Genomic DNA, 20768 nt, shown 5'->3' with positions numbered 1-20768 from the left:
AGAGCAGGAATGGAGAGCAGAGAGATGAGCCAAGTACACATTACTCCACAGACAAACTAATCATATGTTCAGGAAATGTCTATCTAAGTTTTGTGTAATATATCAGAAATTCACTGGAATTTAGAATCATCTTTATTGGGAATTACATGGTTGAAGGCAGAACCATAATCTTTTCAGTTCTCAGACACTTCAAGAAAAAACTAGCCTCTGATGCTAGATATTATGAAAGTCAGAACTGCTAGGGATAGACAATTTGACTCCTCTGGTTTCATATTTGTCTAAGAAATATGAGCTCAATAAAACAATAGTCATAAAGTCGGATGATTGGAAGCATGATATTATTAAAATACACAAGTGTAAGGAGTTGTAGAGTAGTTGTGTTTTTGTTTTTCATCAGGTGTGGAAGTATTCATAAGAAAAGGTGGGAGATTTTATTGACTAGGTCTGCACACTTGAGCTAGATGGATCTAACAAAATAACCATGAGCAAATTAGAGAAGTATAAGTTTATTACTACTTGTTTATCAAGAACTGTTTTACAATTTAAACAGATACAGACACATTCCCTATCTTCCGGTGAAAGATGAAAAAAAACTCAATTTAATTTTGGTTATTTAACATAGTGATGCCACTAACATTTAACTGACCTTTTTCCTCTTCAATTTAATCAACTCACATTTATTAAGTACCAGCTGTTGGAATTATAGAGACAAATAGTCTCTGTTCTATAGAGACTCACAGTCTAGAAAAGGAGGGAAATGTGTAAAAAATATTTCCTGGTAGATTCAGAAGCCCTATGAGGTAGGACATGAGCAATGTCTTACAGGAACAGTAAGAGGAATCACATATAAGTATGTCCAGAGATCCAGGGAAGGCTTCTCTGAGATGATTATGTTTGAGCTGAACCTTGAAAGACACAGAGGAGTCATACAAGCAGCATGAGAAGGGGCCTGGCATGCCTAGAGAATGACAGGCACACTGTTGTGGAGCCAAGAACATTGTCCTGCCACATGACACATGCCCGGTACACATGCTGCCACTATTATTAATGAGGTAAAATGTGGGAAAGAGCTAGAACAATGCCTGGCCCTAGAAGTAGATGGATTAAGTTTCCTTGCTTCCTTTGTCAACACTAGTTTAGAAAGCTGCATAGCAGCAGTTAAGAAAGTGTATACTGGAGTCTGACTCCTACTGTGTTAATTCCTAATTACAAGATTCTAAATAAGTCACTCTATTAGTCTGTTCTCACATTGCTATAAAGAACTACCTGAGACTGGGTAATTTATAAAGAAAAGAAGTTTAGTTGACTCACAGTTCCACAGGCTGTACAGGTAGTATGGCTGAGGATGCCTCAGGAAACTGACAATCATGGCAAAAGCGCAAAGGGGAAGCAAGCATGTCTTCACATGGTGGCAGGAGAGAGACAGAAAGAAGGAGGAAGCGCCACACACTTTTAAACAATCAAATCTCATGGGAACTCACTATCACAGGAACAGCAAGGGAATAACCCACCCCCATGATCCAATCACTTCCCACCAGGTTCCTCTCCTAACACTGGGGATTATAATAATCCAACATGAGATTTGGGTGGCAACACAGAGCCAAACTATATCAGTCAGTTTATCTTCAGTATCTTTATCTGTATAATAGGGAATTATTCCTAAATAATTTTTCCTAAAATGTCAATGAAGATTGAATATATGAATACATGTAGTAAGCTTAGAACAGAGCTTGTCAAATACTAGGCTAATAAATATAATTATTTTTGTACATAAGGAAAGTTTTTTATAATTTTAAGAATGTTATAATTCTAACTTGGTTAAGTTTATTACTTCTTAGCTTTGCCAGGTACAAACACAGATGGAAAGATTTAGATTAAACAGAGTAATGACTTTCTGCTGTAATGGTTGTAAAACAGTGAAACATTATCAAAAGAGATTTCAGATTGTCCTCCTCCTGCATTACAAAAGAAGAAAGTTGATGATGTTTCTGAGAAGAGTAAGTACGATGTGTTGAATAGGCAGTATAAACTAGTTTTATATCTTGTGTCCCTTCTATACTCCTGATCCTCTTATTTAAAACTTGCAAGAAAATGTTTAGCACAACACCAAAAGTAATTGAAGAATCTCCTATTTAGCTTACAGTTGTCTTTTTATCATCCTTGAAGACATAAGACCATGTGTCTCCAGAATGCACTAGTATCATAATACAAGGCTTTGTCACTAAACACCCACACTTTTATAATTGTTGAATATATATTTATGACACAAACATATATAACTTAACTAAAAGATACTCAAACCACTACAATGGCATTATTCTAGTGAAGGCAGCCTACAGTAATGAATACACCTTTCTCAGTGCAAGAAAGATCAAAAAGACAAACTAGATTTCCCCATGGCAGAAATCTTGTCCTATGGCTTCTTCAGAAAAGTAGAGCTTGGGAAAATTTCCAGAGGTGAATGGGCAAGAGACAATCCCAGACCCCTCTTGGAAAAGCTCTTGGAAAAACAAATATGCAAATTGTCCATCACAGGGAATAATAAAAGCTACAGGGAGAAGATAACAATGGTTTTTAAAGTGCATTGGCTTTTATTATGTGTTTGTGTCCCCAGTAGAAATGCTAATTGATACTGGCATTTTAAAATTAGCATTTCATTACTGTGAGTGTGCAAGCAATTCCTTTCTTGGCTGCTACTGTTTTTACTGTTTTTAGCTAGAAAAATTGTCTTTTCCTTGTGTAAAGTAATACTAATGGTACAAAACTGCATCAATTCCACTAAAAGACTTTCTTATGAGACAACGTGCCTTAGAAATAGATGGTAGAACTGGAAACAATAAGATTATCATACCAGTCAATTCAGTCACTGCATTATGAACTGTCAGAAATTGCATGAGTCCTAATCACAAGAGTTCCTACTGTTATAAAACCATGGCAATAAATCTACAATATAAACAGCAATAAAGTTTTGCTGAGTGAAAGAAACCAGACCAAAAAAAAAAAAGAGAAGGGGAAGTGACATTACATTCATTTTTATAAAATTCTAGAAAATGCAAACTAACTCATAGTGACAAAAAGCAGATCAGTGGGTGAGGAGGGGAGCTAACGGAGTGGGATTACAATGGTCAAGAAAAAATTTTGTGAAATTACAGATATTTTTATTGTCTTGATGATGGGTTCATGAATATATACATCTGTCAAAAGATCAAATTGTACATTCTAAATATGTAAAATTTATTGCATGGCAATTATACCTCAATAATGCTGTTGTTAAAAAGCCCGTATTCTAATGTACAACACAGAAACTATCACATTACATTATTATGGTTGTATAAGTGCACTTTGTTTATACTAGCAATATAAATCAAGTGGTAACAGAGAAGAGAAACAGAAATTATTTATTTTGTCTGAAGGCCAATGAGTGAGAGACATTGGATGGTCTTATGTTTATGACACAAACATATATAGCTTACCTAAAAGATAATTAAACCACTACAATTCCATTATTCTAGTTAAGGCAGCCTACAGTAATGAACACACCCTTCTCAGTCAGTGCAAGAAAAATCAAAAAGGCAAAAAAGTGAATAATCATAATCAACAAGGAAGAACCTAATAGCTATATACTGATCTTTACAATCTGATAATCAAGGCTATATATTTTTTCTCAAGTGCTCATGAAACACTCACAAAAAAATGATTATACATTAGGTTAGAAGGAAAATGTTAGTAAATTAGGTAACATAAACTATTATAAACAATACTCCCTGACTGCAATGAAATAACACTAGAAATTATTGACAAAACTGAAAAGCAAAAAGACTCACCCACCTAAAATTAAAAACTCTTCTCTTAATCTTTGGGTAAAGGAGGAAATACAAACTGAAATCACAGAATTTTTATTCCTAAAAAATATTGAAGCAAAACACAGTATATATAAAAATCAACAGAATACATTTCAAACAATTAGCATAGGAAAATTCATAGCACTAAGTGCTTTTATCAATAAAAATGAAAAAAAAAAACAAGTAAATTGAATTCCTAGATGGAAAAAATAGAAGAAGAGCAACAACCAAACAATAAAATAATGGTAAATTGAAGGAAATAATAAAGATAAAAGCAGAGATAGAAATAGGAAAAAAGTAGACATACTATTTCAAAATCCTGGTTTTCTTTAAAAAGTAACAAAATAGAAAAACCACTAGCTGCCTGGATCAAGAACAAAGGAAAAAGCACAAATATAAAAATAGAAAATATCAAAGGGTAAAACATTGAAACAATAAATTTTTTTAAAATTACAACAGACTACTTTAAAGACCTACATGTAAATACATTTGAAAAGATAGATAAAAATATAATTTTCCAAGAAAATAAAGATTTCCGATTCTGGTTATTTTAGAGCTAGGCTGCTTAAACTGACCAATTTTTGTAGAAGAAACTGCAGAGGATCATCAAGAAATTATCTTACAAAAGAGCACCAGGCAACATTATTTTAAAGAGGAATTCTACAAAACCTCCAGTACTAGATGCTCCAAAAGTGCTATACATGCTGAAAAGCATTGAGAAGGGACGTTAAGAAGAAAGTAAAACATTGAGACTTAGACCTGATAAAGACAGCACAAGAAAGAAAACTACAGTCCAGTACCACTAAAGAAAAATGATGCAAAATACTAAAGAAGAAAATTAATCAACAGAATCCAGTACCACATTAAGAATAAAATAGACCGTGACCAACTGGAATTTATTCTTGCAATTTAAAGTTGGTTCAATATTAGGGAATCTATTAACATAATAAATGATAGTTTTGAGAGAATAAAAATAAGATTATTTCTATAGATGCTGAAAAGGCTTCAGCAATATTCAAGATTTTTTCTAGTTTCTATTAAAAACACAGAAATAGGACACAATTTATAATTTCTTAATATGACAAGACATATAAACTTTATTCATGAGGGCTGCATTATAATTTGTGGAGATGTTAATAGCATTATAAGTAAGCTCATGAAAGGGCAAGAATGCCCACTGTTTTCACAATTACCTAATGTTATAATAGAGGTTGCAAAACCCAAAGCAATTGGATTAGAGAAATCACCAGTCATATGATTTTGTAAAGAAGTAAAAACATCTCTTAAAAATTCTAGCAAATTAATGAACAATAAAACTAATTCAAATACTAAAAGAATTCAGTAAGATATCAGGATACAAAATTAACATACAAAAATCAATAGCTTTCAAAGACACAAACAATAGCCAGCCAGAGGACATAATGGTAAAGAAAACTCCACTTATAATAGCAACAAAGAAGATTAAATCCTTGGGAATAAACTTGACAAAAATGTGCAAAACCTGTAGGAGGAAAATTTTAAAACACTCTGAAAAACACAAAATTGGATTTGAACAAAATGAAAGGCATCCTCTGTTCTTGGACAGGACAAATCAACATCATAAAGATGTCAGTTTAACACAATCCCAATAAAAGTATCAGCAAGTTTCTTTTTATACAAGGAAGTTTCTCCCCCTGAAGTGTAGCTTGTATTTGTCTAATGTTCCCCACACACAACTCTTTCTCCACTTCTTTACTTGACTTATATTTTTTAACATTATTTTAATGATTCTAGTATGTCTATCTCTTTAATTTTAACTTACGCATTTTTTAGAAGAAAGCATAGCATAGAACAATAAATTTCTGATTTTAGTTTGCTCTTTGCCTTTTTTTTGCTTTTCCTCCAATGCAAGTTGGTGCTGAAATTCGTAAGGAAAACAAACATGCAAGAATAGCCAAGAAGACACACAAAAATTAAAAATACAAAGCTTGACTAGTCCTACCCTACATTAAACCATTCTATAAAGTCTCCATAAAACAGGGTGCTACAGTCACAAGAATAGAGTTAAAGGGCAGTAGAATAGCAAAGAAAGTCCCAAAATTGATATAAGTACATATGGAAATGATAATGGTGGCATCTTAAGTTATAGAGGTAAAGATGGGCTTTTTAATAAATGTTGTTGGCACAAGTAGGCAGCAACTTAGAAAAAAATAAAATTACATCCATATCACACACCACTCACAAGCATAAACTCCACAATTATCAGGAATGTATATATAAAAAGAAAAAAAATAACTTAAATCATGGAAGCCTAGAAAAAAAATATGGTGACTTCCTCCATAAACTCAGTGTTGAAAAAAGCTAACAATGACTCAAAATAATGGGCAGTAAAAGAAACGACTGATAAATTTGACAACACAATTTTTTAAATTTGCATAGTAAAATAAAGTCAAAGTACAACTGCCAAATTAGAAGGAAATACTTTCAACATCTATCACAGAAAAAGGGCTAATATCCATAATATATAAAGAACTCTTAAAATTTGAAGAGAAAAAAATCTAAAACTCTGATGGAAAAATGAGACAAATATAAATAGACAATTCACAAAATTAGCACAAAATTATCTTAAACATATGAAAAGATGTTGAACCTCACTCGTAATTAAAGAAACTCAAATTACCTTGAATACTACTTTTCACCTGCTTGGCTAAAGTTCAAAAGGCTGAGAACACATTCTGTTGGTAAGGCTGAGGCACTCTCATACACTGCTATGGGAATGTAAACTGACACAACCCCTTTGGAAGGGAATTTAACAATGTCTAACATAACTACATTTGTTTTTGTTTTGAATTTACCTTTTGACCCAGTAATCTCATTCTAGGAATTCATCTTGAAGAGATGTTCCTAACAAAATGAAAATCCAGATATATACATACATAGCAGCATTAGGGAAGGGAAGTGACAGTTCTGAGTGTGCCTTTCTTTTACAGTCCCATCTTGCTATAATAATAATTAAAATTAACAAACATCAGACTCAGTTTATATTTTAAAATCATTATTACCTAGCATTATGTTTCTTGGTTTTCAAGTTCCTGAATAGATAATTCATTTTTTAATTCAACAAGTTTTCTGAGAATCTACCATGTAGAGTTCTATGCTAGGTACAATGATGACTTTAACATGCTTTAAGATCGTATTAATACCCTCAAGAACTTTGTTCTCTAAGTAATGTCTTACATAGAAAACAAACTAAAATATTATAGACATACAAAACATTGGAGGAAAAGCAAAAAAAGGCAAAGAGCAAACTAAAATCAGAAATTTATTGTTCTATGCTATACTTTCTTCTAAAAAATGCATAAGTTAAAATTGAAGAGATAGACATACTAGAATCATTAAAATAATGTTAAAAATATAAGTCAAGTAAAGAAGTGGAGAAAGAGTTGTGTGTAGGGAACATTTAGACAAATACAAGCTACACTTTAGTGGGGGAAACTTACTTATCAGTTACAAGAAGAGAAGGCAAAAAGAAAACACACCTAATAAGTCATGGAGCCCTTATTATGTAATAACAGAAAGCTGATTAGTTCATCAATTGAATGTGTTGCCAGACACCAAAGCCCCCCCAGAACTTACTTCTATAACTTCCTGTAATACAAGAAGCAATAAATATCTTTATGGTGTAAGCCTCCGATAGGAGGGTTCTCTGTTCCTTGCAGGTGAGAGCATTTCTAACTGTGAATCAGATCAGACATGATTGTTTCAGACACTTTAACAATACAATCTTATTAACCTAAATAATTCTGTCAGCTGGATCTTCAGAGAGAAAAAAATCAACCTGAAACTAAATAATATGCAAGCAAGAGCAAAACAATACACAAATAAATAAATAAAACAAGACAAACACACACTTCATATGTTTGTAGAAACTGGATACTTTGATTCAGTGGATTTCAAATCTGAAGGAATAAAAGGAAAAATGACTGAGCAGCTAAATCCTAAAGATGCAGAACTCTTGAAGTTTCTAGTTGACAATGGAAAGAAGAGTTTGGAGGTCAAATAAAGTCCAGCCATCTGCTTAAAAATTGGCTAAAACGTAAGTCACATATCCAAGATCAGAGCTAAAGAGGAAGAAAAGCAGATGCTTGATGAAGTTATAAGAGAAAATATGCAACTCTCTGAATCAAATTTTACATGTAATAAAAGGCCATGAAAACAAAATTATTTTTATTATCTTTAATAATATTCTACTTTGCTCTTATAATTCTAGGGAGTTTCATTCGGGGAAATGAGACATATATTTTTTATGTTGTTAGAATCCTGGCTTTGACTTTTATATGTTATCATTTTAAGTCATAATCCAAATATACTAGATAATAACAGAATACCTGATGATTGTTTCAAACTTTCAGAAGATGGTTAAAATGAGACTAAGCAGAAGGTTGCCAGGTCTTACCGCTAATTATGTATACTCTTAGATTTTTACTATACTAATATATACCTAAAACTAATACTACACTATTAAACAACCTAAAACTACTTGTTTACTGCTTTGTAGAGTAAGAGGATATCCAACTCTAGTAAAAACCATGAATTCAAAAAGAAATATGAATGAAAAAATAATGGGACAGAAAACAGACACAATATTATCTTTGCAATGTTAATACAAAGATTTTTTATTTTAAATGAATAGAAATTAAGGAAAACCTATGCCAAATCCAAGGCAATATATCCATGTTTGATCTACCAGTTCACAGGGCTGATTATTTCTGAGATGGGGATAGATGACAGATCTCAGAGAGCCTCACACAGGCCAGGCAAGGAGGAAAAGCCACTAAGCCTGTCTGTGCAAGCCTCAGAATAGGCTGACATCCATGGTTGGAAAAATAAACTGAAAGTTACAGGGTACCCAGGCAACTAATTTTTATTTTATGATAGCTCAGATACAAGCCATAGAAAATACTGATTGGTCCACCAGTCTGGTCAGTCTCCTAAGCAAATGAGCTGCCACTCAAATGGTCTATTTCTTTCAAGGACTATGAAGACATGAGCTCTTATTCTCATTTCATTTTACATCCTTAATTCTTTCGGCCGTTTCACATAGCTAGAAGGCAATGTAACTCTAAGAATTTTAATGCTTCCTTTCTTTTAGGTCACATGTTTTCTCTTACCATCATTCCAGCCAATCATCAACTATTTTTCGCCCTTCTTGGTGTTTACAAGATCTTTGACCTTGTAAATAATGTTACGGTGTAAAATAGAGCCTCCCAACCCAAAACACAGCCACCCAAGAAGTTTATGCACACATAATTCAGTTGACCATGAGAGAGTAAGCAAAAATGGCTATCAAACAGGCAATTCCATGTCTAATATTCAGTGCCTGTCTACATTTATTTTATAGTCACCTCTGAGCTTTCTAATTTTGACGACTGATTAGAAACATCAAATTACATATTCTGATATTTTGAAGAAATAGACTGTAGCAATCTTGGCAGCAACACGATGCTGGTGGTACAGATCTGAGTCCAGTGACCTCAGATCAGCAAACCTATAGCATAAACCAAGCACCATTTGTTACTGATGTAAGTAATAACATCATAAAATCTGAAAACTGGGAAGGACACTAGAGATCTGGTCACATCTCCTTCCTATTGCAGGAATTTTTCCTATAACATTCCCTTACAGTGACGACCTAGTCACTGTGTGGACACAGGGATTGCCTCATTGCCTTACAAGGAAGCTCATTCCATTTTCTGAAACATTTTTTAGAAAGTTCATTCTTAAAAGACCAAAAACTGTTTCTGTGTAACTTCAATTTATTGATTCTAGTTCATTCATTCAACCAGCATTTATAGAGCAATGACTCTAAACAGCATTTCCATAATGATAAAACACATCAGGCCTTTATCCACCTATAAAGACAAATTCATGAACAAGAATAAAAATAAAACACCAGCTGCCTTCCCTATGCCACTGTGTCCCTTTCTTTGTGCTCAAGTGTCAGTATCACTTACCTGAATCACACCTCCCAAGAAGGAAACTGCTGCAGCAACGTGGATCCTTTGCATTTCAAAGTCGGATAAGCCCAGCACGCTTGTGTTACTCTGTGTGGTGAGATTCTGCATGTTCTGAGGGACAATCCGTTCCACGGCGTTGGCTGATATTAAGGATGTCAAGGCAAAGGTGCCTGAAACCAAGTGGTGTGGGGAATCTTCTATTAGTAATTCGATTTAAAGGCTCAATAAAAATTGTGGGATTCTGTCGAAGCTACATTGTGAAACCAAACAGATCTGTTAGAAACACTGTCCCCTCCTCTGTGGCCTTGCTTCTCCACTCTTCACCTCGCTCCATGGATGAAATGGAAACTTACCTCCATATATGCTTATTCATTCAACGTACAGCCACTCATCTATTTGCTATTCCCTCCTGGTTCAGACATTTTCCCACCTCTCTGCAGATTGGCATAAAGAATGTCCTGGTACAGGAAATAAGATTACGGCCTGGATTTAAATTCAACCACTCAATTTACCAATAATGTGACCTAAAGCACATTACACTGGATATAAATGGTCTTATCCATAAAATGGGAGTAATAATGCCTACATTTCAGTATTTAAGGGGAGTATAAATGACATGATAGGTATGAAGACCTCAGTAAATTCAGCTTTTTCCCTGAAATGCTTGCTTCTTCATTCTACCTGTGCAAATCCTATTTGTTTTTCAAGGTCTGGCTCAAATCCCATATCTAATAAGGATCCATCCCAGATCCTCCCAACTAGGCTTAATCTTTCCACCTTCTGTGGTCTCATAGCAGAGTATATTTTTATTATTGTATAACAACATATCGTGGCCCATAAAATAATTAAACATACCATTTCTGTCTACTGTTGTTAGATAAGGCTTGGTGTTATTTTCCAAGAATTGCCATGGCCTTGCACATTTGTGGGACCATTTTCAGTGTGTTCCCCTCTTCCTGTCAAGAGTTCTGAAGCCTCTCATCTTGGCACAGCATGCCTGAGAATGCAGCCTGGTGAACATGGAAATGCTGATTCTCTCAAAGAGGCGTTGACAAATTTGGGTTATAGAAACAAACTGCAGCAATGTGCAAACATTTGCTCTCATTACTTGAAGATCTTACTTTGCTTCTGGTCATAAGTGAGATTTCATGAAAAGGGTCCTTTCAACATGTAGACAACCCAACACAAACCATGCACAAAGCAGCATAAGGCAAGAGAGACATGAGTCAAACAGAAACAGGTCTCAATGGAAATTCAACACAGCCAATCCTTGGTCTTACTAGATAAGAGAGGCAGTACATGCTATGGATTCAGAAAAACATGATGATTGTAGCCTCCAAAAAACCTGGCCTAAAATCCCAGAACTGTCACCTCAATATTTTTGTCTATAAACAGCATTCCTCACCCAATGGGATTGTTATGAGGCTTAAATAATGTAATATAGCACATATCATAGAAGATGACATGTAGTTAACACCTGATAAATGGTAGCTATTCATATAATTTTTAATAAGACTAAAGTCAGAATGCTCTGTTATGGTCTATCATTGTATGTTTTTCTCTGTTCCATAGAGTTGGTGGTACATAAATACAGACAGCAGATTGAATAACATTCTTTTAGTGAGATGTCATTCTCAATAAATCATCAATAAATCATGACCACTGTCCTTATCATAAAGTACTAAATTAAGAGTACATCAAGAAACTAATGTAATATAACTTATTAGAAATGAGATTCTAGCACCCAGGATGGGAAATACCAAGTAGAGAATATTCACCATAGAATCTGCTCTTGATAGGACATATTTCCGAGGGTATATTACAACACGATGCTCGGGAGATCAAAACAGATACTTCTGAGAGTAAAGGAGTTTGTCTTTTGGTGTCTAAATCTCCTAGAGCACAGAGCAAAATGTTTTGTACAAACGCCACTGAACAAATTGACTACAGAATTTTTTAAAAACATATAGATGAGTTAATTTTTTATTTTAGGCCTGTTTTTCCTGGGATTTGGAGGAAGATGGGAAGGAATCGAGCAGTAAAAGAGAAAGCCATCTAAAAGGCCTTGTTAGGGGAACAAAAGGAAGCTTCACCTGCGTGTGAGTCATATTGCAAGAACACCTCCAGAGAGAGGACTTGCCAGCAATGGGTACAGGCATATCCACCATGCCAATGTGGACATGGGAGTACTGCTTCTTTAGCAAGGATAATGCTTTGCTGTTTCTGAGATAATGAAGGCCAATCAAGGGAAGTGGGAATGCCAGTGAATATGTGTGGCTGTTGTGGATGACATTCTACATTATCTATTTATAGGTCTCTTCTTTGTCTTTGTCTCCTCTCTACTAATTCTCTATCTTTGCCTCATTTGCTCAACATTTTACCCTGGTTAGGCTTTCAGCCTATTAGTGGTACCCTTATATACCACTACTTCTACCTGATAGCTCAACAGTACTGTGGGTCACAGGGTCTCATAGGAAGTGAATATGAGCCCTAGAGTTAAATAGAGCCAAGTTCGAATCCCAGTTCTACTTAATATGAACCTCTGATCTTGGTCAAGTTACCTAACCTCTCTCAGCTTCCTTATTTGTAAAATGATGATAAAATATCTATTACAAAATTTTGATAGAGAATAAATGAGATTTTATATTTTAAAAAAACACTATCTCAAGTCCTATCATATTATAATTCATCAGTAAATAATTGTTTATTTTTGCTTCTGAAAAGTGCCTTATATAGTCTTCACAATATCCTCTCTAAATTGTTAAACTTTGCTCTTTAAATAAATTTCCCTAATTTAGAGAAAAATTAAGATTATCCAATTGTCTCACATTGGTTCCTACAACAATGCTGTTGCCATTGGATTAATACCCAGGTTTTTTACTGTTGTGTATTTATTCCAATATATGTTCTTTGCAAGCCACAAAAAGTAATCAACTGATTTATTCCTTTTTTTAAAAAAAAAAGCCTATTTTAAATTAAAATAAGAAAGTTCACATTGTTGAGCAAAACAGCATGTTTCATGTCTTTATACTCTGATTTTATGAATTGTTTACTTTTAAAGATGCCTCTAACATAATTTATTATTGTATTTAGTAAGTCAGCATTGCATTCCAGCCATCTAAATTGAAGGCAAAATCCCAAATAAAGTAATTTTTCTTCATGAAAGTAACATCAATATCTTAATAATACTGTGGAAGTGGGATGCATATGCATCAAAATTAAATTATTTTAAAGAGAAGTATGTTCTGTATATTAATTTGCAGTAACTTATTGGTGACACTCAGTCCCTATGTCCAAGATTAAAGGAAGGTCAAAACATAATTAGTCTATTTTCCCTGACATATATATGTTGCAAAATAAGGGAAAATTATCTTCTTTTTTTTTTTTTTTGAGACACAGTCTCGCACTCTCGCCCAGGCTGGAGTGCAGTGGCGCCATCTCGGCTCACTGCAAGCTCTGCCTCCCGGGTTCACACCATTCTCCCTGCCTCAGCCTCCTGAGTAGCTGGGACTACAGGTGCCCGCCACCACGTCCAGCTAATTTTTTGTACTTTTAGTAGAGACAGGGTTTCACTGTGTTAGCCAGGATGGTCTTGATCTCCTGACCTTGTGATCTGCCTGCTTCGGCCTCCCAAATGGCTGGGACTACAGGTGTGAGCCACCGCACCCAGCCTATCATTTATTTTTTAATGACCCAAAGAATCCTAAATACTGGGATAAAAAACTAATAGGAAGGCCCAGCTGACTGTCTTTGGTGAAGTACAAATGCAGAAATAAAATGTCTCTAGCATTTATTGTGTGGTAGCCCATTCGACTTAACAGAAGGGAAATACATCAAATATTTTGTGTAAGTATGTATTTAAGTATGTTCAAATTGTGTATTTTTGTTTTCTTAAAGCAATTATGGTGTATTGGACAAACTTGTTTTGCCTTTTTCTTTTATCTTGGGTTTAACAGAGAAAATGTTTTTAGAGGTTAGTATTAAAACAACTTTTTTATTGCTAAGGATATGTTTAAATGTTTTGAAAAATGAAAAGAAATCGTTAGGAAATTAGGAAGCAAGATAATTGAAAAATAGGCTTTAATAATTTATAATTAATTATTGTGCTTTTCTCTTTTTTGCATCAATACAAAAGAAAAGCTTATTCTTGAACAGTGAGTTGTAAAGTTAAAAGCTTGTGCTTTAGATTTGGTCGCACCTGGGTTGCAATCCATGCACCTGTGACTTTTAATCTGTGATCTCACAGAAACTTTCTGAATTTTAGTGTTTTCTTTTCACCTGCAATGTAAAGGTAATAATATCTATTTAAAAGGCTTATGCTAGAACAAAATAAAATAACATATGTAAAACTCTTAATAAAGTACCTAATAAATAGAACATCCATGGTTCTCAAACTTAAATATATATACGTACACAAATATGCATAAACATATAAATACATATATATACTATATTACCTACAAATTAAATAAAAACAGAGATCTTATGAAAGTTCTGACTCTAATTCAGTAGGCCTGAGATGGAAATAAAGGCTTTGCACTTTTAACAAGCTCCTACATAATGCTGAACCTGCTGGTTCATGAGCCGCACTTTAGGCAGAAATGTTGTAAGTGATTGATAAGTGTTGTTCCTTTCCTCATAACAAAATTAATGGATTTAAAAAGCCAAATCTACATAAATAAAATGTTATGTTAACAGAAAATATATGTATCAATGTAGTAGGCAGAATTATGACCTCTCAAATATGTTCCCATCCTAATCCCCAGAACCTGTGAGTATGTTATGCTATATGGTAAGAGAGAATTAACATTGCAGATGAATTAAAGTTGCCAAGCAGCTGATCTTAAAATAAGAAGAGCAGCCTGGATTATCCAGGTGTGCCCAATGTAATCACAAGTGTCCTTTAAACATGGAAAATGGAGGCAAAAGATCAGAGTCAAAGAGAATTTGAAGATGCGACACTGCATGTTTACATATCACATGGTTGAAAGGTCCATGAGCCAAAGAATGCAGGAAGCCTCTAGAAACTAGAAAAGTCAAGAAAATGGATTGCCCCTAGAGCCCCCAAGAAAGAAACACAGCCCTGCTGACACCTTAGTTTTAGTCCTGTGAATATCATTTCAGACTTCTGAGCTGCAGAACTGTAGAGTAATACCTTTATCTTGTTTTAAGCACCAAACTTATGGTAATTTGTTACAGCAGCAACAGAAAACTGATACAATCAATAACACAAAATGACCATTGAAGAAATGGTCAAGAAATATTATTACTTAGAGCCTGAGATCATGTAATCCCCAAATAAATAGAAATGTCTCTATAGATATTTTTAGTTAAAATTATTTTATTATTTCCTTAATAGTTAAGACTAAGATACCATTTTTGTAATAATAATAATAGCTAACTTTATTAAATCTTATTATGTAGCAAGTATTAAATTAGGCACTGTATATCAATTATCTAGTTCTCACTATAATCATTAGAATTTGGAAGGTAATTTTGCTATCAAGAAAGCAGCAATGGAGCTTAAAATTTTGCCTAAGACCATGTAAATAGCAAACAACAAATAAGATATGCACCCAGGTTTATCTAATACCAAATCACCCCTCATATTTTCTTTGGTAATATAGAGGTAGGTAAGGTTAGAGTTACACCAAATAAAGAGCATTGTATAAACTAGCCTGGAATAAACCTGAAGATCATCATTTAGTCCACATATCAAATACACGTAAAATATTTTTCACTGTTTTTTGAGTAGCTATATTTTATGTAGTCTTACCTCCCAAGTACTTACTTTCTCTCGTTTCATTGTAAATTCAGAACATTTCCCTTCCTTTTTTTTTTTTCTTGAGACAGAGTCTCGCTCTGTCACTCAGGCTGCAGTGCAGTGGCGCAATTTCAGCTCACTGCAACCTCCACCTCCCAGGTTCAAGCGATTCTCCTGCCTCAGCCTCCCGAGTAGCTGGGACTACAGGCGTGTACTACCACGCCCCATCTCCCTTCTTTTGTGGAATCTTTGCAACTCAAAAATGCAAAGAATCCTTAGCAATTATCTTGCCTACACAGTAATATAGCAATAAACCACAGTGTATATTGACTATCCGATGCATGGAGAGTAAATATCTTCCTCTAATATTTGCTCTGGTTTTCAGCAGTGACATTAACACTGCTAAGGAGATGCAATCAGTAATAATCACTAAGTCTCTTTTGCGAGTAACATTAGAAGCATAAACATAGGAATTATTACCTGTGGCAACATGATGTCCCATTCCAAATATGGCGTAAATTATGGCAGGAAACAGAGACCCATATAAACCAAACACTGGGTGCACAGATGAGAGAACAGCAAAGGCCAATCCTGTGAAGAAGACTAGGGTAATTAAAACCACCTTATAACCCCAAGACACAGTCTGTTACACAAAAGAATAGGTATTGATTTACTTATAGACAAAATGAATCATACTTTATTCTACTTGCTCAACAAGAGTCTAGCATTATTGCCCTAAATAAAAGAAAATTCACGCTTTAGTTCATTTTTATGATTCCAAAAACCATTATTTTTGGACTAATGCTTTTTCCTTTGATTGCAGAGATGTCTACAAAAAACGGTGGTTCAGAGAGTCTTCCTGTTGAATGGTAGATTGGACAGTAACATTGTAAAATATCTCCAGGCACACTAAAATTTTAGAAGCATTTCACATGTATAATTTTATGTGCACAATAGCATCTGTAAGATAGGCGAGACTAGAAGATTTACCCCTGACAGATGAGAAGCCTGAAATGGAAGGGGAACTAGGGCTGGACAAAAAGGACGCATACTCAACATTGGCTGGTTGGCCAGCTGCACAGCCAGCTTGAGACTGTGTGTCACAGTGGTAGGGCCGATGAATAAACCCATGTGCTTCCCAACTAATGGGACCTTGGCTTATATTTCAGGTACAGTGTCTTAGAGTGGAAAAAGAAATCAACTTTTCTTACTCAAGGAGTAAGAAATAATTCATAACTGTTAATTTTTATTCCTTGTAAAGACTATTGCCTACATAGTTGGTATGATACATGCACATAGAAAATTTTCTTAGACATGTCTAAATGACCACTGGTGGTTTCAACGTGACCAAAATATCTACAAGTAAGGGTTCATAAAATTATCTTGATTGTGGCTGATCCTTGGAACGACAAATTCATTCAAATGTTTCCATTAAATTGGGCATAAAGGACTTTACATGTTACAAAGAGACTTGAGAATGGAGGAGGCATTAGATTCTGGAGTCTCTGAATATGAGGCAGGTAATTATTCACACTATAAAGCCTGGCTGTCTGATTCTAATATCAATAATTTTTACTGTTGAGCTTTTACCATTTTTAAATTAAATGAAATTCCCTTCTTAATAAGCTCCATAGTTATCTTTCAGATATTTTTCAAGCAGTAGAAGCCACTTTTGCTGCATTTAAAATACATGAAAAGTTAACCAATGACCACTCCTTTCTTCTTTTTAAAAACCATCTGGGTTGCTTGTTTGCTGGTAATGTATCCCTACAGTCTGGTGAAAATATGATAAAAGTGATTATAGAAGAGTCAGTGGCAGAGGCTGTTCTAGAATTTCATAAAGGCACGGTGAGAGGTAGAAAGGATGGTGTTAAGGGGCAGGTCTTGAAGCTTCATTAGTATTGGCAGGCTAAATATTTCCCCACCTCTACCAAGAAGCACCTTTTGGCATTTTTAGTGTAAGCAACTTTGTAAAATATACTGTTTACATCAGCCATATGAAAAGCTAGAAAACAACTTTTTCTCATCCATTTTTCAGAATAAGTTACCTGATAAAAGTTATCTATTAAGAGACAGAAATGCAGAGTGTTCCTGAGCAAGAAAAAAATGTAGCTCGCACTTTATAAGATCACAGATTGACTAAATCAGTGGTGGAGAAGAAAGGCATATTTAGCAAAAGCTCCTGGATTAATCATATGGACACAACATTCTGATAAATGTGGTCAATACTGACAGGATCAAAATTGTTCAGAGGTAGACCCATTTGGCTGCTCTGCTTGCAACAGGCAAATGTAACATAAAGCTGGAAGCAGCTGGACCCTCTTATCTTACCATGTGAATAGCGTGAATAGCTACCTCCTGCTTATCTGTCTGCCTTATTACAATAACAGTCATCTCTCTCTGTGTTTATCCCAAATAAAATCTATAACAAACTTAGTTTAAAAACTGGATTTTCCCAGATCTCATGTTCCTATCAAATTAAAGTGGGAATAATCAAGTAAAATATATTTAATTTTTCAACGGTCTCTAGACCTGTAAATTAAATACAAAATATCATGTCAGGAGATTCTTCTACAACAATCTCCAAGACCAGAAATCAGGTAGACATTTCCTTTATCTCATATTACACTGATATTGAAATTTTACTTTAAACAACAATATCATTCGCCCTCAATGGAAACCCATTTCTCTCTTAATGTGGCAATGAACAATGGCCAAAACACAGGAGGAATGAACTAATTCAGATATACAGTACTGTAAAACATCAAGTATCCTTTCCACAAATAAGAACTACAAGGCTCAAGACCAGCCCCCACACACATACCTCAAAAAAAGGAGAGACAGCTGGATAAAGTTTCCTTTTTCTGATTCATTTATTATTCTGGTTCATAATATAAACTGGTTACATAGTCTCATACATGTGCATGTGCACACACATACACACACATTCACACAAGCTAAAATATGTTAAGTCCCCCCAAAATAGTGAATATCTTAATAAGTCGCTAACCAATTAGCAGAATTATCTCTACTTTCTCTGTAATAAAACATGGCTTTCAATTCAAATAAGAGCAAAATTACAACTCTCTAATGCTATTGTTTTGGGGAAAAATATTGCAAATGCCGACAGATACTTATGTAACTTAATCTAATTTAGATAAGAGCAAAAGCAACAAAAACAAAAGTATCAAGGAATAGACACAGTGTTAGGCTAATGGGTCTCAAAAGAGGATGGCTGAGGGGATGGATGAAATCTTTACATGGCTGATTATTTTTAGAGGGACAATTATTTAATGGTAATGTAAGGCTGATACAGCCACAAAAGAATGGTCACGAGAAGACTTTGAAAAATGAAATTTTTAAGAAAACATGCTTTGTAGGTATGATAATGGTTACAGGAGAAGAAATTCTAGATTCCCATATCAAAATCACCAATAGTCTCAGGGTTTGTGAACACTACCAACCTTTCGAGAAGCCCTTAGTGTGAAACTGAACATTTGCCACCAGTATGCCTTGTCCCTCCAACCCACGCTGTGCTGAGATTGGCTTCCCTAGGCACAGTGCCTGACCCCAGACCAAGAAGGGCCATGAAAGCAGGTAAGTAGCTCAATCTCTGGCTCTGCTCCTATTATAATCTTTTGGCTGAGATCACTAGAAAGTGACTCAATCACTAGTGATGAGAAAGTGAACTATTTATCACAGAGAAGATTTATATATTAAAATTCAGATTTTTATTTCAGTTTCAGACTAGTTTATTTAGATTTACATGACATTATAGCAAGTATTCAGAAAACCAAAGAAACACATGGAGTTTAGAAATTGAGTAATGTATCTGAAGTTAGAAATTGGTGCTACAATTACACATAGAAAACCCCTCTGTTAGATACTCTATGTTTTGTTGGCCTAGCAGCCTTACCTTTTTATTGTAAGATCAGACAGCTAGGACTTAGAAGCACTAGTTTTGTTCCTCTCAGATATGAATACAAGACCAACAATATTTTATAGACTATAGCCATTGGTTATGGAGCTTCAAATATGACCCAGAAAACTAGAGCTAACACAATTCAAAGGAGCAGCTATTACAGTAGAATTTACTGCCCCAGAAATGTCTATCATCTTCATAAAGCACTTCTTTATGCTTTATGGGTTGAATTGTGTTCCCCTAAAATTTATATGTTGAACTCCTAACCCTGAGTACCTCAGAATGTGATCTTACTTGGAAAAAGGTCATATCTTACATAGTTAGTTAAGATGAGCTCATCGTGGAATAGGGTAGGACCCTAATGCAATATGACTGGTGTCCTTATAAAAGAAGACCATGTGAAGAGACATGCAAGCACACAGGAAGAACATCATGTGACAATGAAGGCATGTGAACACCATGTGAAGATGAAGGCATGTGAAAACACATGTGATGATGAAGGCATGTGAATGCCACATGAAGATGAAGGCGTGTGAACGCCACATGACGATGAAGGCATGTGAACACCACATGACAAGGAAGTCGTGCAAATGCCACGTGAAAATGAAGGCGTGTGAACATCATGTGAAGATTGAAGTGCTGTTTCCAGATGCAAAAGAATGTCAAAGCTTGCCAGCAAACCACCAGAAGCTAGAGAAGAGGCATGGAACAGATTCTCCCATCATGGCCTTCGGAAGAAACCAAACCTGTCAACACCTTAATTTTGGGCTTCTAGCCTCAAGAATAAATTCCTGTGGTGTAAGCCACCCTGTTTGGTACTTTATTATGGTCACCCTACACAACTAATTCAGGTGACAATTTTTAGAGGGAGACAGAAAGTAAGAGGTCACTTGATGCTGGAGAGTTCAACCTCACTTTCTGCACAGGATCAAATCAATTGTGCTTAATAAATATTAAATAATATTACAACCTTTGTACTTCTAATTCATAATCCCCAAATCTCTATAATATCATTTAAATTTTGTATTAGGAATCATAAAAGTAGCACCAATGAAATTTAGTTTCCAAAGAAGTTTATGAGGTTATGTTGCTAAATGTAAAGATAGTCTTTTAAGGAACTGCTTGCTTAATACTCAGATGAAAGAGTTAAAGTTTCATCCAATCTCTGCTATACATGGTACCAACACTAGAAATTGTGTTAGCAGGATTCTCAAGGCAATATTCTTAGGGCTCAATATCTGTAA

At 34.8% G+C, this 20768-nt stretch overlaps 1 protein-coding gene across 3 annotated transcripts in view; it reads right to left on the bottom strand.

Annotated features, from left to right (window-relative positions):
• Positions 1-20768, bottom strand: part of SLC26A7 (solute carrier family 26 member 7) — a 148757-nt gene that overhangs the window by 92689 nt on the left and 35300 nt on the right. For all 3 annotated transcript variants that reach the window (XM_003821136.5, XM_055116720.2, XM_055116719.2), the window contains exons 3-4: positions 16083-16193; positions 9836-10008 (exon numbers count right to left, since the gene is read on the bottom strand). In XM_003821136.5, coding sequence (XP_003821184.1) covers positions 9836-10008; positions 16083-16193 — 284 coding nt within the window. The remainder of the gene's footprint in view (positions 1-9835; positions 10009-16082; positions 16194-20768) is intronic.

Source organism: Pan paniscus, chromosome 7 (genome assembly GCF_029289425.2).
Source record: "Pan paniscus chromosome 7, NHGRI_mPanPan1-v2.0_pri, whole genome shotgun sequence".
Taxonomy (NCBI): domain Eukaryota; kingdom Metazoa; phylum Chordata; class Mammalia; order Primates; family Hominidae; genus Pan; species Pan paniscus.
The sequence above is the reverse complement of the archived record's forward strand: the minus strand, read 5'-3'. Positions and strand labels throughout refer to the sequence as shown.